The 24,659-nt window shown below is 38.7% G+C and overlaps 1 protein-coding gene across 1 annotated transcript in view; it reads right to left on the bottom strand.

Moving 5' to 3' along the window:
• SLC9C2 (solute carrier family 9 member C2 (putative)) overlaps window positions 1-19,580 on the bottom strand; it is a 103,040-nt gene extending 83,460 nt beyond the window's left edge. The window contains exons 1-6 of the mRNA XM_035010831.1: window positions 19,454-19,580; window positions 17,731-17,831; window positions 15,500-15,628; window positions 10,446-10,611; window positions 2,383-2,499; window positions 920-1,081 (exon numbers count right to left, since the gene is read on the bottom strand). Of these exons, the coding sequence (XP_034866722.1) occupies window positions 920-1,081; window positions 2,383-2,499; window positions 10,446-10,611; window positions 15,500-15,628; window positions 17,731-17,831; window positions 19,454-19,580 (802 nt within the window). The remainder of the gene's footprint in view (window positions 1-919; window positions 1,082-2,382; window positions 2,500-10,445; window positions 10,612-15,499; window positions 15,629-17,730; window positions 17,832-19,453) is intronic.
• Between the last annotated feature and the right edge of the window lie 5,079 nt (window positions 19,581-24,659).

Genomic DNA, 24,659 nt, shown 5'->3' with positions numbered 1-24,659 from the left:
AAGAAAGAAAGAAAGAAAGAAAGAAAGAAAGAAAGAAAGAAAGAAAATGAAGGAAATGACCCTTCAGGGAACTTTTTCTGTAATTTTACTGATTCGGGTCAGTAAGCAACTCCTGAGTGGCATTTTATCTGTAGAGGAAGCAGCACTTCTAGGTGACTGGAGAGGACAAGAGGAGCAATTAAGCTCTTGATATCTGAGGTCTTTCACAGATGGAAGTCACTCTACTGTGTGGCGTGAAAGCAGAAGCAGGATATGACCATTTCTATGCAGTTACTATGGCTCTTGGGGACTGGCCACCTTACTAAGGCCAGTAAAAGACTTTAATTGCCCATCTCACTAGACTAGCAAATGATTACTGCAGGTCTGTCAGTGCTAGGCACTCTGACTCCTGCCATTATTCCACTCTTCCAGATCCAGGTACACCTGATTTCTCCCTCTCTTTTCCTGCCTCCTAGCTGCTGGTAATGGCTGCCATTCCTACAGTCTCCTCAGTCTGGTAGCCACTGAGTGAAAGACAGCCGGGCTGGAAAGACCTCAGGAGCATCTTTCCCAGCAATCTCATTTTAGAGATGGGTTGCTAAGGTCAGAACAGGAATCAGCACAGAGCTGCCAGTGATTTCCAGGGGATGGCCAGTGACTAAATGTAAGGTCAAAAGGTGGGGCTCGAAAAGAATAAGAGAGTAATTACATGGAGAAGAAATGCAAAGGGAAGGGACATTGGACTTGGAATTAAGGGGATGTTAAGAAAGACCAGGAAAGAGCTAGAAGTGGCAGAAGGATAATATGACAAGACGCACAGAGGGGCCACCACAAGGAGGAAGCAGTTGGGAGGAGGCAACTGGATTCAAGATCAATGAAAACCAAAAATACATAAAATTCACTTGGAGGACAGCATTTTTTGTATCTGTTTCTTTCTTACCAATGTAGAAGGTCATGTACACCATTGAAATGCAAAGAATGACACTAGTAAGTGTATTGCTAAAGAGGTCAGTCAATATAAACTGAATGATTCTTGCACACGAATATCCACATATTATGCTTCCCAGGATGTCCAAGGAGAGGCCCAAGATTACATGTAACTCTAGAAAAAAGAAAATAAAAAAAAAAAAGAAGTTGAACTATAATTTTCATTTCTTTCATTGATGGCATTTGGGTCTATGCACTTCGGTTTGCTTTTGAGATTTTGAATGGGACCTTGTTCTTCAGCAAGTGGGGGTTCCCCATGAAAGCCTGGCAAAACAGAGACTCTGGGGATATTATTTCCCTTACAGTCTACAGTTTGAGATTCACTTATCCAGGGACAGCAGACTCCAACGTCCTCAAAAGCCAGGCAGAGAGCATAAATGTGGAAAGTCTGTGACAAACGGGAGAGTGAATGTCTGACCAAAAGACATCCAAATTCGTATTTTTTACAAACTATGTTTGGGCCAAGCAAATCATGTCCAGGGTCGCCACCAACCTGCAGTCCATTTGTGACCCCTGCCCCCAGCCCAGGGGCATTTGGGAAATGGAGAAGAGAAATTTTCCGTAGTCCCAATAACTGAGGGCAACACTGGCAGTAATGAGCATGTGTCAGGCAATACCAAGGGCAGTCCTAAATAACAGACTGTCCCACCCCAAATGCCTCTAGCTCCCCACTGAGAAGCACTGCAATCCCCTTTTATCACCAACATTCTTCCTCCTTTCAGCACCTCTCTCCTCCTAAAACTATCACATAAGCAGATCAGGAGGACACCTTTTCCCTTTTTATGCTGTGATTTCCCCGCCTCCTTTCTTTTCTACTAGAACCACTTCTGGAAACCTAGCAAAGCAACACGCTCCATACCCCCAGTGAACTTTAACCACACTAATCTATTATCACTCCCAGGGCCTGACTCTCCAGTACTCCTGGAAACATTCTGCCTTCACCCGCAGGCTTAAATTCAGGATCAAGTCAATTCTTAATATCCACTCACTGAGATCCAGATTGATCCAGGAAGGAAGTTACTCTTGTGTGCCTGTGTGTGTATGGGTGTGAAGGAAAGAGATGAAACCATTTCTTTAACATTCTTTCCCCCTTCCTGTCCAAGAAAACACACAGATGGTAATTATTTTCTTGTTAACTGATATTCTACTTTAATTGGTCCAAAAGTATAGAGAAAGCAGTAAAGTTAAGACATCTTGAATGTATTTTATTTTATTTTTACTTTTTTAAAGTTTTTTTATTTATTTAAGTAATCTGTACACACAACATGGGGCTCAAACTCACGACCCTGAGATCAAGAGTCACATGCCCCTGACTGAAACTGCCAGGCGCCCTTTAATATATTTTAATTTCAGTGTGAATTGAAATGCATCATATAATAATGATTTTAGAAAATAAGACAAAAAAGATGCTCCTACCCGTAAACATGGAACTCTGGAGAAAGTTGCTCCGAAAAATTCCAAAACAAATAGATGTGAAGCCACAAATGATCATTGATTCTCCTCTTATGATATCAGTATACATTTTGGAAATGCCTGGAAAAGGAAATAAAAAATGTAATTTAATTTGGTACATGAAAATGATGCTCTTGCACAGGAAACACAAAAATAGAAGAGAAGGAATATGTCAAACAAAAAAGAAAAAAGCCATGACTGGGGTGGGTCTGCGAGGCAACACCAATCACCATTTTTTAATCTCTCCAATGACAAAGGAACAGGACAAGAACATTCTTTGAAGTGTTCATGGCCTCAAATCACACTTGAGTTTTGGAATGAGACAGAACACTTCTCAGGACACAATATTTAGCTTGAATAAATATGAATAGACTCCACAAAAATCACATTTTAGAAATAAGTACAGGGTCGCCTAGATGGCTCAGTTGGTTGAGCGTCCAATCTTGATTTCAGCTCAGGTCGTGATCTCAGGGTTGTGAGATCAAGCGCTGCATCAGGCTCCATGCTGGGTGTGGAGCTTACTTAAGATTCTCTCTCTCCCTCTCCCTCTGCCCTTTCTCCCCTCCCCTGGCACACGCACGTGCTTGCACACACACTCTTTCTCTCTCAAAAAATAAAAGGAAAAAAGAAAGAAGTACAAAGGATGACCCAGCAATTCTACTTATAGACATATGCCCAAGAGAATTGAAAACCTATGTCCACACAAAAATTTGTCCATGAATGTTCATAGCGGTATTATTCATAATAATCAATTGAATTATTCAGCCACAGAAAAGAATGAAGTACTGACTGTTACATGTTACAACATGGATGAACTTTGAAAACATTATACAGAGTGGAAGAAGCCAAACACAGAAAACATATTGTATGGTTTGATTTGTATGAAATGTCCAGAATGGGCAAATCCATAGACAGAAAATAGACTTGTGGTTGCCAGGGATTTGGGGGAATGGGGGTGTGAGAAGTGACTGCTGGTAGGAGATTTCTTTGGGGGTAATTAAAAATGTTCTAAAATTAGATGGTGATGATGGTTGTACAACTCTGCAAATATAGACCCCTGAAATCTACAGTTTAAATTTTTTTTAATTTTTTCTTTTTAAGTAGGCTACACACTCAATAATGGGGCTTGAACTCATGACCCCAAGATCAAGAGTCACATGCTCTACTGACTGAGCTATCCAGGGGCCACTGTACAGTTTAAAAGGATGAATTTTATGGTATGTGGATTATATTTCAATAAAGCTGTTATTAAAAATTAAATACAAAATCTTATTGGCACTTAACATTCACAAACAGGTAAGTGTAATGGAAAATATAATCAAATTAATTGCTTTGTGATATACAACTTATGAATAGGGTGATAGTGACTGGTACTTGCTCAACCAGTATCCATCCTCTGTTCTTGGTAACAATACTGGTTTTATCCAGGGTGGCAACGTGTCCAGTTAAATGACCACTTTTCCTCATAGCCTGGGCTTCTAAGAGTGTCCACTGAGATAAAAATAAGTGGAAGTTACCAAGTGGGATTTGGGGAAAATTTCTTGGAGGGAGAGGTGACTTGGTTGAAAGGAGCATCTTTTTGTCCCTTGCCCTTCTTCCTCTTCTTACCTGAAATGTGGACGTGATGGCCAGAACTTTAGTAGCCAACTTGTGATCCTGAGAGTGGAAACCATACGCAAAGAATGGAGGAGCAGATAAATAAACCCCACAGGGCTTTAAATGTCATCTTTTAAAGTGATTTTAAAATAAGAAAAAAGTCATATTTCCCCATATGTTTACCAATTACAGTGCTTCCCATTGCTTTGTGTAGATCCAAATTTCCATTTGATACGTTTCTCTCTGCCTGACTTCCTTTAACATTTTTTTTTTTTATAGTGCAGGTCCGCTGGTGATAAGTTCTTTCAACTTCAATATGTTTAAGAAAGTTTTATTTAACCTTTGCTTTTGAAAGATAGTTTCACTGAGAATTTTAAGCTTTTCTTTTAGTACTTTAACAATGTCGCTCCACCATCTTTTGGCTTACATTGTTTCTGAAAAGAAGTCATTAGTTTTGTTCCTCTGCATATAATGTGTCTCTTTTTCTCCCTCTGGCTGCCTTTAAGATATTCCCTTTATCATTGCTTTTTAGGAACTTGATTTTTATGTGCCATGGTGCAGTTTTCCGCTTCTTGGGCTCATGATATGTTGAGCTTCTTGAAATCTGTGGTTGTAAAATCTTCATCAAATTTAGAAATTTTTCATTCATTATTTCTTCAAATATTTTTTTCTTTCTTCCTCTCTGTCTCCTCTCTTTTGGGGACTTGTATATTAAGCCACTTGAAGTTGTCCCACAGTGGCTCACTGATGTTCTGTTCACTTATCTTAGTCTTTCTCTCCATGTGCTTCATTTTGGATAGTTTCTATTGCTGCATCTTTAAGTTCCCTAATACTTTCTTTTGCAGTATCTAATCTACTTCCATCAGTGGAATTTTTGCCTTAGCTATTGTTTTTCATCTCTAGAAATTTGATTTAGGTCTCTTTTATATCTACCATATATGTCCAGTGATATGCTGATAAATCACTTCTACAAAATTAAAACAAAAACAAAACAACCTCATTTGTAGCATTTGCAAATTCCACACATAAACACTCCCACCATAGCCAATTTGAAGCTACTAATGGTTTAACAAATGGCTTGCAAAATTCCTGATTATTTAACAATGTGCTCTCATAAGCTGATAGGAGTAAATTCTAACCCAGCCTTAATCTTTCCTCTAATTTTTTGAACATACAGAGTTACAATAACTGCTTTAATATTTTTGTCCGATAATTCTACCATCTGCCTCATAACTCAATCTACTTATTATTTTTGTACACTTTATGGGTCATATTTTCCTGCTTCTTGGGTATCACCAAGAAGATATGACTGGCAGTTGACCCGTGACCTGGACCCATGTGATTAGAGGCCCTTCAGCCACTCCCCTGTGCTTGGAATGTGAGTTTCACTTGCCTTTCCTGCTCCCAGAGGCTGCCCCAAGGACATAGCCTTAAGATAGTGATGTGGTGTTCAGAACACCTACACAGTGTACGTGACTGAACCCAGGTAATGCCTCTACATAAACTTTCCAGATTTGGTGAGCAGGTGCAGGGATGCTTTCATCTTGCTGCTGCCCAAGATAAGCCTTGTATGTAAGTCTTTTGCTTATAAAAGCTGCCACCTACCAACCTGCAGTGACCTGCCTCTTGCTTTAGTTTCTCCCTGCCCTCCATGTATGGGGGTCAGTTTCAAATCACACCCAGGAAACTCCCAGGAGGGTTGCTAACCAATCTTCAGCTTGCTACCTGTTGCTAGCTTTGACCATGACAGAAGGCACAAAACTACTGGTTAAACAGGTGTAGAAACTATTAGCACATTTGATTTAGTTGGTCAAGAAATCCTTTCATCCTTTCCTCAAATTCAGTGAGTCAACCAGGAACAGGTAAAATACGAGGTCTGAAGTATGAAGCTTTTTTTTTTTTTAAAGATTTTGTTTATTTTAGAGAGAGAAAGAGCGAGAGAGAGCATGAGCAGGAAGAGGGAGAGGAAGAGGAAGAAGAAGGCTCCCTGCTCAGCCCTGATGCAGGGCTGGATCCCAGGACCCTGGGATCATGACCTGAGCTGAAGGCAGATGCTTAACTGACAGAGCCACCCAGGTGCCCCAGTATGAAGCTTTGACTTTGACTTATAGTTGTGTTTAATGGCAAAATACCACAAGAATTACTTCCCTATTCTTTATTGGCTTAATGTAGAACTAACTTATATTCTCTAATTCATTGTAAAATTTGGAAAAAGAAAGAATAAAACAAAAACCACGTACAATTTCACGACTCAGATACAACCTTAATGTTGAGGTCTTTTTCTAAGCTTATAAACTTTTTCCTCAATTGAGATCATACTAAAACTTTGTATTTTATTCCTTTATAAGGACCCTATTCCAGATTTGTTTTAAAGTAAAAATTGTTTGAGCCCAGTGCATTCTTTTCAAACAGGTAATAAATAGACAATTTCCTTTTCACTTGTGTGTGAACACCCACCACTTTTTTCAGTGGGTCAGGCCATTGAGACCGCAGGGTTTACAGTGCACAAGGGCACCACATCAAAAGAAGCACTATTCACATTATAGGAACTGTAGTTTTGTATATTATGATAATTTTAGGCATGTGGCAAAAAAAATCTTTCCTTTAAAAATTAATGTATTATGACAGTTAGAAATAAACTGTTTTGAAGAAAGGACCATTTATCTTATTCACACATACAGCCAAAATGGTGACTCTGTGAATACCATAAATAAGAGTGATATCCCCGCTAAAAATGAGTCAAATTTATTAGGAAAAAATGTTATTGGATCCAGAATCCACATACCACCTTGAGCATTATTGACATAAAGAAAATATCAACTAAGAGCTAAATAGCTTCACTAGTTTTCTTTTAAAGAAATAGAAAACTTTTTATTATACTTCCTTTTTGACAAAAAATTTAATATAGAAACTGCAATAAATAATGTTTATAGCCACTTACAGTCAAGAGATTTCAGGAAAAGGAGCAGGAAAAAAAATGAGGTGCATAAAACAACTGGCAAATACAAATGGCTAAATGAGAAAGGCAGATGAAGGAAAAATAGGAAAAATAATTTGTACTTAAAAAAGAGAGAGAGAAATAAAAGAGGACAGGATCAGACTCTTTGAGAAAGATGACAATTTAGGATATCACTACCAAAAGTGTCTTAAAACTTACATTTTCCCAAATGCAAGTATAAATGGGTCTAAAGGGGTGCCTGGGTGGCTCAGGTGTTAAGCATCTGCCTTCGGATCAGGTCATGGTCCCAGGGTCCTGGGATCAAGCCCTGGCGTTGGGTTCCCTGCTCATCCGGAAGCCTGCTTCTCCCTCTCCCACTCCCCCTGCTTATGTTCCCTCTCTCTCTGTGTCTCTCTCTGTCAAATAAATAAATAAAATCTTAAATAAATAAATAAATAAATGGGTGTAAAATTGGGAATCCCACTTGCAGGCAAGGTTGGAGGTTTCCCATTCCAATCATAAGGCAATATATTCCACTAAATATAAATACATTAAAATTGGTTAGAAAAATATTTCCGAGTCGAAAACAGAAACCATAGCATCTAATCATTTCATGTTTTTACTGCTGTGTTAATAAAACATGACAACAGGGGGATATTTCAGAGTGAAATCATCTTTTACCAAATAAGAGGGGAAGTACTGCAAGACCCGAAACCCTCTTGGGAATAAGCTATTATTGAACATGTTTGCCCAACTATGTTCTGACCCATTTCTTTTAAATAAACTACACCCCCTTCCACTACCTGCTTAAGGTTAGCTAGACCAAAAGGGAGGCAGTTCTTCTTCTTCTTCTTCCCTCTCCCCCTTCCCTTCTCCCTCCCTGTCCCCTTCCTTCCCTTCTCCTTCTCCTTCTTCTTCTTCTTCTTTCTTCCTCCTCCTCCTCCTCCTCCTCCTCCTCCTCCTCTTCCTCTTCTTCTTCTTCTTCTTCTTCTTCTAGTATATATATTTTTAAAATTTTTGTGTGTTTTTTTATCTTTTTTTAATTTAAATTTTACTTATTAACATGCAGTGCAATATTGGTTTCAGAAGTAGAATTCAGTGATTCATCACTTACCTACAACACTCAGTGCTCATCACAAGTACCCTCCTTAATACCTTCACCCATCTAGCCCATTCCCCCCACCCAACTCCCTCCAGCACCCCTCAGTTTGTTCTATATTGTTAAGTGTCTCTTATGGTTTATTTCCCTCTATCCTTCCCCCCCCCAATTCATGTTTTCTTTCTTAAATTCCACATGAGTGAGATCATACTATATTTGTCTTTCTCTGACTGACTTATTTCACTTAGCATAATACACTCTAGCTCCATCACGTTGTTGCAAATGGCAAGATTTCATTCTTTTTGATGGCTGAGTAATATTCCATTGTGTATATATACTACATTTTCTTTATCCATTCATCAGTCAGTGGACATTTGGGCTCTCTCCATAGTTTGGCTATTGTTGATAGTGCTGCTATTAACATCAGGGTGTGTGTACCCTTTCAAACCAGCATTTTTATATCCTTTGGATAAATACCTAGTAGTACAATTGCTGCATCTAGGGTATTTCTATTTTCAGCCTTTTGAGGAACCTCCATACTGTTTTCCAGAGTGGCTGCACCAGTTTGCATTCCCACCAACAGTGTAAGAGGGTTCCCCTTTCTCCACATCCTTGTCAACACCTGTTGTTTCTTGTGTTGTTAATTTTAGCCATTCTGACAGGTGTGAAGTGGTATCTCATTGTGGCTTTGATTTGTATTTCCCTGATGATGACTGATATGGAGCATCTTTTCATGTGCCTATTAGCCATCTGGATGTCTTCTTCGGAAAAATGTCTGTTCATGTCTTCTATTTCTTGACTGGATTTTTTGTCTTTTGGGTGTTAGGTTCTTTATAGACTTTGGATACTAACCCTTACCAGATAGATCATTTGCAAATATCTTCCCCCATTCCATAGGTTGCCTTTTAGTTTTGTTGATTGTTTCCTTCACTGTGCAGAAACTTTTTATCTTGATGAAGTCCCAATGTTCATTTTTGCTTTTGTTTCCCTTGCCTCTGGTGATTTGTCTAGTTAGAAGTTGTTTCAGCCAAAGTCAAAGAGGTTTCTGCCTGTGTTCTCCTCTAGGATCTTGATGGTTTCCTGTCTTTTAGGTCTTTTCATCCATTTTGAAGTTATTTTTGTGTAGGGTATAAGAGAGTGGTCCAATTTCATTCTTTTGCATATAGCTGTCCAGGTTCCCAACACCATTTGTTGAAGAGACTGTCTTTTATCCATTGTATATCCTTTCCTACTTTATTGAGGATTAGTTCACCATATAGTTGTGGGTCCATTTCTGGGTTCTCTATTCTGTTCCATTGATCTATGTGTCTGTTTTTGTGCCAGTACCATACTGTCTTGATGACTACAGCTTTGTGATAGAGCTTGAAATCTGGAATTGTAATGCCTCCAGTTTTGTATGTCTTTTTCAGGATGCTATTCTGGGTCTCTCGTGGTTCCATACAAATTTTAGACTGTTTGCTCTAACTCTGCAAAAAATGCTGGTGTTATTTTGATCGGATTGCATTAAATGTGTAGATTGTCTTGGGAAGTATAGACATTTTAACAATATTTCTTCTTCCAGTCCATGAGCATGGAATGTTTTTCCATTTCTTTATGTCCTCTTCAATTACTTTCATAAGTGTTCTATAGTTTTCAGAGTACAGATCTTTTACCTCTTTGTTTAGGTTTATTCTTAGGTATCTTATTGTTTTGGTACAATCGCAAATGGGATCAATGCCTTGATTTCTTTTTCTGCTGCTTCATTATTGGTGTATAAAAATACAACAGATTTCTGCACATTGATTTTACATCCTGCAACTTTGCTAAATGCATGTATTAGTTCTAGCAATTTTTTGGTGGAGTATTTTGGGTTTTCTACATAGAGTATTACGTCATCTGGAAAGAGTGAACTTTTGATTTCTTCCTTGCCCATTCAAATGCCTTTTATTTCTTTTTGTTGTCTGATTGCTAAGGCTAAGACTTCCAGTACTATGTTAAATAGTAATAGTGGAGTGCACATCAAAAGGGAGGCAGTTCTAACAAGAGGTAGCAAGGCCTTGGAAAAGTTTCACTGGGGTAGGGCAGAGTTTCTACCTTGAGGCTTAGAATTCGGTGGAATGGAAAAAGAATGCTAATTTTTATGACCTTCTAGAATGGTTACTTTTATTCTTGAAAAAATTATTTGAGATTATAATTGGTGCTATTTATCCCAGGTCTTGGGTTGCCTTATTTGCATTGCATCTTTCAAGTCCATCAATGCCCCATCTCCAAGAAAAATAGCATAAATATCTACTCTGCTGGATGCACAAATCATGCAAAAAAAAAAAAAAAAAAAAAAAAAACCTCACCAAGATCAAAAGAAAATAATTTATCTCTATATATTCAAGGTGAGAGAGAGAAATAAATCTGACATACCAATAGTTTTCAGTGAATTCACAGAATGAACAGGATCTGTCATGCCAAGGGTCATGCTAAAGAGTAGGGAAGACTGCAAATCCCACAAATCTCTATTGAATTTCAGAACCACATATCCAATTATGATGAATGCCACAACAAAGCTAATTAATGCTGTTAACAAGACCTGTGAAACCAATTCATAACACAGTATTAATTTAACATTTAAGGATGGCATGATTGCATTTACTTACGGAAGAATCAGATCTTAGTTACTTTATACGATTACTCTGAAAAAATAATTTCAAAAGGTATTCTAGGTTACCTGCCTCAAAGAAACCATCCCTCCCAAACAAAAGAGATTCTATCTCATTGTTACAAGAACAATTCACTAATATTTCTTATTGCTAGTCCAGCTTAATAGGTCCCAACATCAAAATGTTCTTAAAATGGAATGCAAATTCTTCCTGCTTCTTTGTGAAACATTGCCTGGTTTCTTCAGTGTTGATCTGCAGGGCGCAGGCAGAAAGAGAAGTAAAACAAAGGGCAAAGAGGACATGCTGGCTGATTTGGCCCTCTTATTAAGGGCTTTCTAGAAGCCTTATTCAACAGATGTCTGTATACATTTCATTAGCCACACTCTCTTCTGAGGCTACACAGCTACCACTTGCTGGGAAATAGAATAATTCACACTGGGCCCACTACCATACCAAGCGAAATCTAGTAAGTTTATGTTAATGAGAAAGAAAGAGAGAATGCATATCAGATAGGCAATCAGCAGTGTCTGCCTCAAAAATAGAAATAGAATATAAAACTTTTAAACAAGAAGAAGGAATTAAAGGACAAAGACAACTGAAAAATCGACTTGATTGAGAAGGGAAGAAAGAATAAGAAGCAAAGGAAATGCATGGTAAGGGCAAAGTGTAAAATTATATTGAGAAACAAATCCAAATCTATTTCTTTTGATTTTTTATTTTTTTAATTTTTTTAAAGATCTTATTTATTTATTTGACAGAGAGACAGCACAAGCTGGGGGAGCTGCAGAGAGAGAGGGAGAAGCAGGCTCTCCACCAAGCAGGGAACCCAATGCAGGACTCAATCCCAGGACCCTGGGATCATGACCTGAGCCGAAGGCAGACACTTAACCAACTTAAGACTGTAGACTGTGCCACCCAGGTGCCCCTATTTCTTTTGATTTTTTAAAACTTATTTTTAATTTATATACAGTGAAATTCATTCTTTTGATAGAGAGTTATATGAGTTTTGGCAGATGCATACAGTCATGTAACCATGACCACAATTAAGAAACAAAACAGATCACCTCAAAAAATGTCCTTGGGGTGCCTGGGTGGCACAGTCCATTAAAGTATCTCAGTCTTGGTTTCGGCTTAGGTTGTGACCTCAAGGTCATGAGATGGAGCCCCGCATTGGGCTCCATGCTCAGTGTGGAGTTGGCTTAAGATCCTCTCTTCGGGGGCACCTGGGTGGCTCAGTCGTTTAAACGGCTGCCTTCGGCTCAGGTCATGATCCCAGGGTCCTGGGATCGAGCCCTGCATAGGGCTCCCTGCTCAGCAGGGAGCCTGCTTCTCCCTCTCCTGCTCCCCTTGCTCGCTCTCTCTTTCTCTCTCTCTGTCAAATAAATAAATAATTTAAAAAATCTTAAAAGAAAAAAAAGACCCTCTCTCCTTCTCCCTCTGCCCCTACCCCCCCCCTTCTTTGTCTCCCTGTCTCAAAAAATAAACAAATAAATGTCGACCCTTTGTAGTTAATTCCTTTCCCTCTCCCCAGTCCCTGGCAACAAATGATCTTTCCTCCAAGCCTACTGGTTTGCCTTTGCTAGAAGGAAGGTCTATGAATAGAATTATACATAGGTAGCCTTTTGAGTCTGGTTTCCTTCTCTTAGCATAAGGCACCTGAAATTCTTCTATGTTGTGGCCCTTAATGCTCCTTTTTCATTGCTGGGTAATATTGCATTATAAGGTGTGTCACAATTTGTTTATTCATTCATGAGCTGAAGAGCATTTGAGTTGTTTCTAGAATTTACAGATTATGAATGAAGCGGCTATAAAAATGATTCACACAGAGGTTTTAGTGTAAACAAGCTTTCATTTCACTTCAGTAAATACATAGGAGTGGAATTGCTGGGTCATATGGCAGGTGTATGTTTCACTTTATAAGAAACTCCTAAACTGTTTTCCAAAGTGGCTGTACCATTTTGCATTCTCACTGCATTCTCACCAGCACTCGGTATTATCAGGCTTGTTATTGTTGCTGCTATTACCATTCCAGTAGATATGTAGTGGTACATGTCACCATAGTTTCAATTTCTATTTCTCCAGTGACTTATGGTGTTGAGCATATTTCTAAACACTATTTTCTTCCACATATCTTCCTTGGTGCCTCAAATCTGCTCAAATCCTTTGCCCTTCTGAGTCTATTTTTTTTTTCTGAGTCTATTTTTAACCACAACAAATATTAAACTAGTTTTTAAAGCAGCAGAGATGCTCAACCTGGATAAAATAATAAAATCTAGCTATATATTATAAAAAAGACATCTAAACATAAGGACCCAAAAATCTTGAAAGTGGAAGGATGGAAAACTTGTAGCAGGCAAATACTAAGCAAAACAAAGCTGGTATGCCTATAGTAATACCAGACGAAATTGACTGAAGGCAAAATGCATTATTTGAGATAAAAGGGTAACTAGATAATGAGAAAAAAATAACTAGGAAAATAACAATACTTGTAGGCACTTAAAAACAGAGTTTCTATCTATGTAAAGTAAAAACTGGCAGAATCACAAAGAAAAACTGATAAATCCATAGTTATAATGGAAGTTTTTTTGTATTAAGTTGAAAAACAATACTGGCAAAGATATGGAAGACCAAACTTCATAATAAACAAAATAAGTTACTGAACGAATTTAGACCCCTGAATTCAAAAATTAGAAAATATATACTCTTATAAAGCAAACACAGAACATTCTGGGGAACTGAAGTACAAGGCCACAAAGCAAATCTCCACAAATCACAAGAGTTGATATACAAAACACATTCTCTGGTCACAATCTGATAAAAGAAATAATAAAACATATTTGGAAATTTTAAAATAACCTCTAAGTAATTAATAGGTTAAAAAGCAAATAATCCAATTAAAAATGGGCAAAGGACCTAATAGACATTTTTCCAAAGAAGACATGCAGATGACCGACAGACACATGAAAAGATGCTCAACATAACAAATCATCAGGGAAATGCAAATCAAAACCACAGTGAGATGTCACCTCACGCCAGTCAGAATGATAGTATCAAAAAGGCAAGAAATGACAAGTGTTGAAACGGATATAAAGAAGAAGGATCCTCATGTGCTGTTGGTAAGAATTTAAATTGTTGCAGCCACTGTGGAGAACAATATGGAGTTTCCTCAAAAAACTAAAACTAGAAGTATCATAAGATCCAGTAATCTCACTTCTAGGTATTTATCCAAAGAAAACAAAACACTAATTCAAAAAGATATATGCATCCCTGTTTATTGCAGCATTATTTACAATAGCCAAGATATGAAAGCAACCTAAGTGTCCATCAATAGATGAGTGGATAAAGATGTGGCATATATATATACAAAGCTGTTTACTAAAACCTCTGTGTGGTATATGTATATGTGTGTGTGTGTGTGTGTGTATATATAGGAATATTACTCAGCCATAAAAAATGAAGTTTTGCCATTTAAAACAACATGGATGAACCTAGAGGGTATTGTGCTAAGTGAAATAAGTCAGTAAGAAAAAGACAAATACCATATGATTCCATTTATGGTGGAATCTAAAAAATAAATAAATAAATAAACAAAAACCAGAAATAGACTCATAAATACAGAGAACACACTGATGGTCGACAGAGGGGAAAGGGGTGGGGGGATGGGCAAAATAGTAGAAGAGGTCTAAGAGGTACAAACTTTCAGTTATAAAATAAGTCACAGGGATAAAAGTACAACATAGGGAATATGGTCATTAATATTGTAATAACTTTGTATGATGACAAATGGTGACTACACTCATCATAGTGAGCATTTCATATGTATATGATTATCAATCACTAGGATATACACCTGAAATTAATATAATATTGTATGTCAACTGTACTTCAATAATAAATAAAACAAACAAAATTCTTCCACACATGGGGAAAAAATAATCAATGGGTCAAAGGAAAAAGTATAGTAAAAATTTTACGTAGGTTTGGGATGTAATGAAAACACTAAAAATCATTGGGTGCCTGGATGGCTCAGTTGGTTAAGCATCGACTCTTGATTTCGGCTCAGGTCATGATCTCAGGGTTGAGAGATCAAGCCCCTTGCAGCTCTGCACTGGGTGTGGAGCCTGCTTAAGACTCTCTCTCTGCCCCTCCCCTGCACCATCTGTGTAGGCAGGCAGGCACGCATGCACTCCCGCTCTCTCTCTAAAAAAATAAAAACAAAACCAAAAAACACTAAAAATCAAAACATGGGTGAAGCTAAAAGAGTAGTTACAGAAAAATTTAAAACCTTAAATGTACAAAATACAAAAAATAAGAAAGCTAAAAATCAACCAACTAATATCTAAGTCAAGATGTTAGAAAAAATACAGAATAAAACTAAAGAAAATAAAATGTTCTTTGAAAGGGAAAATAAAATCATCTGGCAAGCATGATTAAGAAAAAAAGAGAGAAGCCACAAATAAAACAATCCTAGTAGTGAAAATGGGCAAACCTTCAGAGACAGTTGAGATGAAGTCAGATGTGGGATTAGAATCCAGGTTCTGCCATTTATCAGCCTTGTTTGTGACCGCTGAGCTGCAATTTGTTTATATATAAAATGGAGATATTTACTCAGTGCCTACTCACGGTGGTCACTCAGCAAATATTTATTCCTTCTCTCTCCCCCTCAACTCCCTTTTAATAGTGGTTCCACAGAATAAGGAGGATAGAACAACTAAACTGTGAGATTTATGAATGATTAATCTTCTTTATAGACATACATATTGTCTGCTAACATAAATAAGCAAGAGTGATCATAATTTTTTTAAAAATTGTTCTCACCTGCCAGAACACATTCTTGAGGATACAAAAGTCCACATCCAAAGCAGCCATAAATATAATTATAGGTGAAAAATAACAATAAAGTGAAAAACTTGGTGTTCTCAGAAGAGGATAGACAATTTGGTACACCTAAACTAACAAGGACAAAAAAGAAATTAGTTGGCTGCCATTCTGAGGTATTGGAAATTAGTATTAGGTAATTTGAGGTATTAGAAATTGGTGTTATATCAATCAATGTAAGTTTTAGTATATTCCAATCTGCAACTAATGAGCAATTATCTATGAGGCCAGTCCTCAGGGTTTTGTAGATTTCTTGATCTGACTGTCCAGATGAGTTATATGTACAGTCCTCTATTCACCCGAGAATTTTGTGAGCTTGGGCTACACAAACATCGTTTGTGGTAAGACTGTAATCAGTGTTTTCACAAGTGATACCCCTGCCACTGGTAATCTCGGACAGGAGTTCAGGTGTTCACAGATAAGTGTTTTTTTTATTTGACTGTTAGATATTTATTCTAATTTGCATTAAGACAGAAAAAGAAAAACTTGCACAAGTACTTGTGATTTCACAAACATTTGCTTAGGATTTTTCATTTCAGTCCTTCAGTGAGTTGGGACAGCTGGGTGGCTGTCAGTTGAGCGTCTGACTCGGTTTTGGCTCAGGTCGGGATCTCATGGGTTGTGGAATTGAGCTCCGGTTTGGGCTCCCTGCTCAGCTGGAAGTCTGCTTGAGATTCTCTCCCTTCTGCCCCCCCCCACCTCCTGCACTTCCCCAGCGCTCGCTCGCTCTCTCTCAAATAAGTAAATAAATCTTTAAAGAAAATAATAAAGTCCTTCAGTGAATCAAGTAGAGAAAAATAACACAGCTAATAGCACATATTGTGTATATAAGACATAAATCATGAAGGTTGTACACTAAAGTTTTTGGCTCAACTAATATTTTATTCTTTGTTACTTAACCTCCCTGTGCCTCAGTTTCCTCACCTGTAAAATGGGATAGAATACCTCCTTCCACTGGGTTTCTGTGAAGGTGAGTGAATTAACTCAAGAATTAATAAGTTGAGCATAGCATAAAATATAGAGAAGTTGAATCACTATGTTGTACACCTGAAACTAATGTAACATGGTATGTCAACTATACTCAAATAAAACACATTTTTAAAATTAAACGGCTCCATATTTCACTGGAGAAAAAGAATTAATAATAAGCTAATAAACTAATAAACACAAAACACTTTAAAGCGAGCCTGGCACATAGTAAACACTCAAACGACGTTAGTAGTAACTCGGGTGTTTCGGAAGAGTAACAAGAGGCTTTTAAAATCCTAGATAGATACAAGCATCATCTCCATTTTTAAAAAATAAAAAGAATGAGTGGAGACAAATCATTATTGATCACACTGTTATGCATTTGAAATCAAGAGTTAATAAATTAATAAAATTTTTCTTGTATCTGTATTATATATTATATGACACATTTTGCATTGAATCTAGCAGTTAGGAAAGAGTAACCATGTTTCATTATGACAGTAACAGCTGCCTTTGTTGCAGACAATAGCACGGATGAAGCCCGTATATGGACAGGGGAAAGAAACAAGAGTGAGGCTCCCAAGGCAGACGATGAGGAACCCAAGAATGCAATCCAATTTTCCTTACTTCCATACTAGTGTTTTATCTTAAGCGCCTCTAATTTATATCTCTTTTATTGTATGGTTTTTCATTTTCAAAATTTATAATACCAGAGGAATTTTTTTCAGTAGCTGTTCACATTTTTTTTAATTTTTATTTTTTTATTTAAGCTGGGCGTGGAGCCCAACACGGGGCCTGAACTCACAACCCCGAGATCAAGAGTTAAGCATCACAGATGCTTAACCAGCCGAGCCACCCAGGCACCCCAGCTGTTCACTTTTTTTTTTTTTAATGTTCTTTTTTTTTTTTTTTAAAGATTTTATTTATTTATTTGACAGAGAGAGACAGAGAGAGAGGGAACACAAGCAGAGGGAGTGGGAGAGGGAGAAGCAGGCTTCCCACAGAGCAGGGAGCCCGATGCGGGGCTCGATCCCAGGACCCTGGGACCATGACCTGAGCCAAAGGCAGACGCTTAACGACTGAGCCACCCAGGCGCCCCTCACTTTTTTTTTTAATTCCATACATTCAGGGGTAGGGGTGAGAGTGGACCTTGATTTTGGGTCTTTGTCCTTTAATTTACTAATTTATTATACATACATTACCTCCACAGAATTGTGAGCCAGTTGTCCTATCACAAATCCTACCACAGAAAGAATTATCAAGACAGTGACTTCAGAATTCTTTAAACAGGTCCTCAAAAATCCTGAAGAAATGCATGTGTTATTTAGACATAATGTATAGTTTCGAAACATTTACTATCCCCTTTCTCTATTTAATTTGAAACTTCCTGAGTGTCACATCATTATGAATAAACAATTGACAGCTATTACAAATGCTGTCTCTTCAGACACACATAATGAAGCCTCTCTCACAGGTGAATCTGGAAAATACTGAAGTTCCAACAATTTCCCATTTGCCCACCGATGGGCACATGAGGATCACTGTACAAGTGTCCTCCCTATGGATCTGAGGATGAGGAATTATGAAAAGCCAAACTTCGTATCTACATAGCACACCTTTTATTGGTAATAACTAGAGCAATATGTATTCTATAGTTTTCCTAAAAGCCAGAAATACTTTCAACTGAGCTCTAACTATAGGGAAAACTGTCCTCACCAGACAAGTCACAGAAGACATGGGTTACTCTCTGCCTACATGCATTTTCTTGCCTTGCCACTCTTCTCTGTCCAACATTATTCAGTTCATTCCCTCCAGAAGCAATAGATGGACTATAATCCAATTACTTTATGCCTAGGGCAAGATTCACTGCCATTCCAGATTCTGCATTTCCTGTCTTCCAGCTAAATCAGTAGATATTTGTTGAATACTTCTTTTGTGTGGGGCTAAAGTCACGTTTCTCGAACTATTTCTGCAATGCCCTTTACTGCTGGAGTACTTATCTCCACGTAATCATCAAGGATCTAGAGCTGGTGAAATTCATGGTCACCAGCACCTCCTAGTACCACAGGGGACCAGGGCCATTAGTGTGTGTTTTAAAGGCTCACCCCAGAGAAGGTGATTTTACTCACTCTGGTAAGTAAAATTGAAGAAGTTTTTATGAGTGTTTGCTTCATTGTTTCTTTATAGTCTTCCCAATTCCAGAAAGGATTTTAAAGAAAAAAGTTTTAAAGAGGACTAGAAACTTTTCCCTAATCACTAGCGTTGAACTGGGGAATAAAGTACCTGTGTTTCTTAATCTGGTGTCTCATCTGCATGAATATCATTCACCATACCTACTGAATTCTTAATGATCATTGAAGAGGCCCTTACTTGTGAAGTCTCTCCTAAGTTCCCACTAGGGATGGAGTGCATGGCATGTTCCCTGAAGTAAACTCACACCAAAGCCATAATAAAATGGGCAAAATTGATGACAGCAACTGTGCAAATTGTGAAACAAATGTCTGGGTCCTATTTGCCCCCATCACCCTCCCCTCATCCCAGATACATGTTGGTTAGGTTAAGCCTGGCAGGCCGCTGGCATGAGGCTTTCCTGCTCATTACCAGAGATGCTGGACCACAACTTGACAGTTCAACTAACCCCACTACATTGTAATTACTGTTTACACATCTCCCCAGCGAGAGGACTCCTTGAGGTCAAGGACTGTCTAATTCCCCTTCCGCCTACCCTCTTCTGTGCTCAGCACATGCCACTGAAGGAAGGAACATAGTGTAGACACTACTGATAATTAAATGAAGCTACATTGCTGGCGTTCACTCACATCTTACAGTCTCACTGGACTTCTTTTGATGATGTTGCCATCGCTTTCTGCACTGAGAAAGGCTCAGAGGGCAGAGGAAAGATGAAATTCAGAAACAACCACCTACCTCCCAAAACAATAGTGGAACACACAAGCATTATGAAATGTCCACTTTTGACGGTGTAGCCAGCTGAACTTCCACAGAGTAAGTCAGGTCTGTTACCTTCTCCTTGCATCCAGAAGGAAGAGTTCATGTTTGACATGGCTTTCTCAGTTGTAACTTGACGAATTCGTATGTGAGTTATTATCTTCACCACCACAGACTAACCTGTTCTAATACGCAAAAAGAAGAAAATGAGACTTGCCAGGTCTCAGTGCATCCACGTTCTTTCTACGTAAGATTTTACCACACTCAGATCTGAGCACATCTCGTCTTGCCACAGGGCACACATGGATACCTTCTTTTCTACCTTTTGCTCGAAGAGCATTTTATAGGAACACCAACAGCGGGGCTAGTGTTTCTTCCTCACATTTCTACATATATATGGGAGAGCGACTGCACTGATTTCTGCACTTAATCATTGTATGATCTAGTAGTGTGTTTGCCTTTCTCATTGGACAGTGAGTTTCTCAAGGATCGGGGCTGGATATTATTTTTCCTTAAGGCTGTGCACACAGTATGTGGCCCATAATAGGCTCTCCATAATATTTGATCAACTGAACTTTTTGAGGGGGACCTCTTCCTCTATGGGTGCAAATCATTCTGGAATTCCCCTTTACTATTTCAATCCCATGTTTCCTTTTCCCTCTCTTGGGCCCCTCCAAATCCAAAATCCAAATGAGGTCAAAGTTGAGTCACACCAGATAAGGTCGGGATGGAGAGGGGGGTGAATAACCTAAAAACAAAGGAAAATACTAAAATTGAGGTTTTATCATATGGTGCCTTTAAGTGAATTAGAAAAAGTCCCCCTTCCTGAATACAGGGCACATGGCTTGGCACATAAATAATGGGTTTGATTTCAGCCCCAGTACCTACCCTCAGCTGGTGCCCTTGTGCAGAACACAGCCCGCACAAATCTATGTGGTGGTCCTGAGAAGGACTCATTCTGTTTTATTTTTCCTTGCAGTTAACCTTAACCTAAGAATTCCTAGAGGTTCCTGAAGTATCCCCAATAATATTTAGAGTTAACCTTTGGTTCTTCATTTTGCATTTGTTTGGTCTACAAGATAATGATTCTGGTGTGAAGCAGAAATGGGCCAGAAATGAGATTCAAGATGCTACATCTTCAAATCACTTCACCTGTCCCTCAAATAGCCCTTCAGGTCCTTGGCATCCTCACATCCTGCTATCCCCACCTGTCACTACAGCATCACTCTCAAATCAGGTTCTCCAAACTACCAAGACCAGAGATACCATCTTCCAAGGCTAAGCTGGTTCAGAGTTGAAATCAAGATGAAGGCTCTTGAAAATCACAAAGAACAATGTTCAGCTCTGTGGCTGTTTGCCAGGGACGGTACTGCCAACTGATATCACACCCAAAGTCATTTCCATGCCTAATTCCCATTGGTTGCTTGCCAACTTACTTTCATTCTGATTGGCTATATACAACATCCCCACCCCCAACCCAGAAGCAGCTAAGTGATCCAGTTCCAGGGAAGCTTGCATTTCTTAATGCTCAAGCTGTGTCTATACCAACAACTGTTTTAACTGATTTTCTTTGCCTCAAATCTAATCACTAAAAACACAGTGCAAATTTAAACAAATGAACATTGTTAATAATTTATGGTTTCTTTCCAAGGAGGTTATTTGTGACAATGAAATTCTACTCTCCCATTCTTATGTCATACTCCTCTAACGCTCTTCCCCAGGGCACCAAGAATAGCACCACAGCAGTGAGATTACTAAGTCTATCATCAATCTTTGCCATCACTATATATCAAAGAAACTTTGACCAATGAAAGTCCCAATTCCTACTTGAAACTAAAGAGTTTTAGTCACAGCTCTATGTCTGGCCCTGATTGCAGCAACCACCACTGGTACTCATACACCATTGTCCAAAATACTTGCTTTCAACAGTTTGTTGTTGTCTGGTACGGGTCTTTTAAACCACTCAGCCATAAATCCCAAGGATCATGTTTAAAAAAAAAAAAAATCTATCTTATTCACAGGCTGTCTCTTGAGAGACCCATTTCTTACTCTTTCCCGTGCCCTTACTTACCTCTCCTAGTTACCAAGTTCACTACTCTTTCTCCCATTTTCATCTTTATGTTACCTATACCACTGATCGCCTTGAATTCTCTAAAATGCTTCATATCATTTTGAGTAATGTCCTTCCGCCTTCTATCTAGTTCCTACCCTGCTGTCCCCTCAACTCACTTGGGTCATCTAGACCCGATGGGTAAGTCTTGTGAAGACTTACATTTCAAAATTCAGATTCTCCATGGCTTTTTTTTTTTAAGATTTTATTTATTCATTTATTAGAGAGCGAGTGAGAAACAGCATGAGAGGGGAAAGGGTCAGAGGGAGAAGCAGGCTCCCCGCCGAGCCGGGAGCCCAATGTGGGACTCGATCCCAGGACTCCAGGATCATGACCTGAGCTGAAGGCAGTTGCTTAACTAACTGAGCCACCCAGGCACCCAAGATTCTCCATGGCTTTTAGAAAAATCCTCATACCTTGAGAAAACTCGGACAAAATTCATAGTTGGCTCTAGATTACACATAGTTCTGCTAGAGATAGAACATAACTAAAATACAGAGATGATTGAATTTCTTTACATCACAATCTTTCCCATAGAGCTTAAAGAAAAGCAATAATAAATCTGTATTTCACCACTTTGCATAGAGCCAGCTGAGTAGACTATGATAGCTTTAGGAGCTGAGGGCTGAGAGGCTGCCCAGGGTGTTTCCCTCAACCCCATATTCTCATAATAGATTATATTATCTGACTGAGACAAGGCTGGTTAGTCATAGTTTCTCATCCCCCTATACAATGATTGGTTCAGGGATGGACATGGGACTCAGATAGGACCAATTAGATGGTTCCTAAGCTTAATATATACCATTATTGACAGAGAGCTATTCTCTTTGCATTTTGGTTTAGCTAGGACAATGATTGCCTACAGCAGCCAGAGGTCATCTTCCTAGAAGCACTGAGAAAGCCTATCTCAAGTCTCAGAAGTTCCAGGAGGCACCACATTAGGTATCTCTGAGGTCTTATGACCTCAAAATCCCACCTGAGATTTTATCCTTTCTCAGAATCCATTTCTTAGTTTGAGACTTTTTTGCCACCTAGAAAGGCTAGGCATGAGAAACAATTTTATTTTCAAACCCAGTGAGTACTGGCTGCATTATACTTTTTAACTTTCATTTGAAAAATGAACTGTTCCTTTTCAGCTCATCTCTCTCCTTTCACACCAGTAGAAGAAGCCAAGTGGCACTTGACTACTGTCTAGAAAAATCCTTAGCATGATCACTGAGTTCATTACTTAGACAACAGTGTGATCAAACTTACCACCATCACATAACAAGGGCCCCTCTTCTCCAGTTTCTAATAACATTTTCCTCTCTTCCCTATAAACTCCCACTAGTCACCTCCTAGGGGCTTTTAAACATTCTGCAGGCTTTCACTGATACTCTCCTCTAGGCCCTTTGGGCTTCTGCCTGTCACCCAGGCCCAAAAAGGCAACACCACATATTTTAGGATTTGTTATATCCATTTCTCGCTTCCAGAGTCCAAAATTTGTATGTTATGTATTGCTGCATAACAAACAGACACAAAGCTTAGTAGGTTAAAACAACAACAATCATTTATTTAGCTGAAATCTACAATTTTGGTAGCACTCAACAGAGAAGGCTTGTCTTCGCTCCATATAGCACTGGCTGCAGTGGCTGGATTGGAGGATCCACTTCCAAGATGGCTCACTCACATGGCAGCAGGTTGGCGGTGCCTGCTAGCTGCAACTCAGACAGGGCTTCAGGTTGGGGCCTCAGTTTCTGTCCACAAGGGTCTCTCCATACAGACTGGTTTCCAAGACTGAGCATCTCAAAAGAACTAGCTGGAGACTGCATCACTTTTTATGATCTACGGAAATCATGTAGTATTACTTCCACTATAGTCACAGGCCTGCTCAGATGGAAGAGGAGAGAACAGAGACCCACCTCTCTCTGCGAGGAAGGTCATGATCACATTGTAAGATGAGCATGTGGCATAGGAGATGTGGCCAACTTGGAGAATATAATGTACCACATATTAGATCAAATATCAGAGTGTACCGTCAGCCCTTTACAACTTGGGGCGTCATGTTAACCTAAATAGCATTCTGCCTGCTTCAGCTCAGTCTAGACAGTTGTTCTCAAAGGCTGGACCATAAACCGGTGGTGATTCATGACAAAAGTTCCATCATACATGGAAAAATGAGAAAAATATAAAAGTCCATAATAAAGCTTAATTTATTCAATTTAAAGGGCAGAGCCTTACAATGAAATCATACTTTCCCTTCTTTTCTGATGTTAAAATGTTTTCTTTAAGTTATAGTGAAAGCAGATAGTACTTGTTTTCTTAGTGATGTCATTTCAATCTCCTCCATTTTTTCACATTTTTCCAGTCAAAATACAGAAGTCTCAGGAACCACTATGTAGAGTTTATCACAGCATTGAATTTAGCCTTTGCTTGACCACTTCTCAAATAATGTGATTTAATTTACTAGTATGCAAACTGAAATAGCTCTGTGGGTGTTCAGATAACATCTGCGGCATGTAATTCAATGCAATAACAGATCACAGGAAGTACTGTATCTCTCAAAACTCAGATCCTCACATCAGTGGAATCTTTGAAGTGAGATCCAGGAATCCCTTGGTAATCACCAGGTTCACATGACTACAAAGTAGTGTGGTATTCAAGGTGAAGGTCAGAAAATAGAAGGTTACAGGAGAAACTAGATATATAGTCATGACGCTGTGTGTGCATGCAGCTGGCTTACTGGAGGAGTGGGAGTTAAAATGGGGCACTGGCACAAACAAGATATGCAGAGAAGGGTTCAGGAGTCGTTTTTAGAAAAGGTGAATAAGTTCTATAAATGAATGAAGACTAGTGAGCTCCATGAATAAGGTAGCACCAAAAGAGAATTTATTCAACTGTTATTTATTAACTTACTAACTTACAGGCTAAGAGTATGAAGAAAAACATGTCAAAGCCCCTACCCTCAAAAAGCTCACAATTCACATGGGGAGACAAACATGTGAACAATTAAACATAATATATATGTGGCTATTCGCACTGTAGGTGCCCCAAAGAAGGAGGGATTAGATCTTCCTAACACTGGGGATAGAGAAG

Source organism: Mirounga leonina, unplaced genomic scaffold (genome assembly GCF_011800145.1).
Source record: "Mirounga leonina isolate KUSES-001 unplaced genomic scaffold, KU_Mleo_1.0 Mir_154, whole genome shotgun sequence".
In the NCBI taxonomy this organism is placed as follows: Eukaryota; Metazoa; Chordata; class Mammalia; order Carnivora; family Phocidae; genus Mirounga; species Mirounga leonina.
The sequence above is the reverse complement of the archived record's forward strand: the minus strand, read 5'-3'. Positions and strand labels throughout refer to the sequence as shown.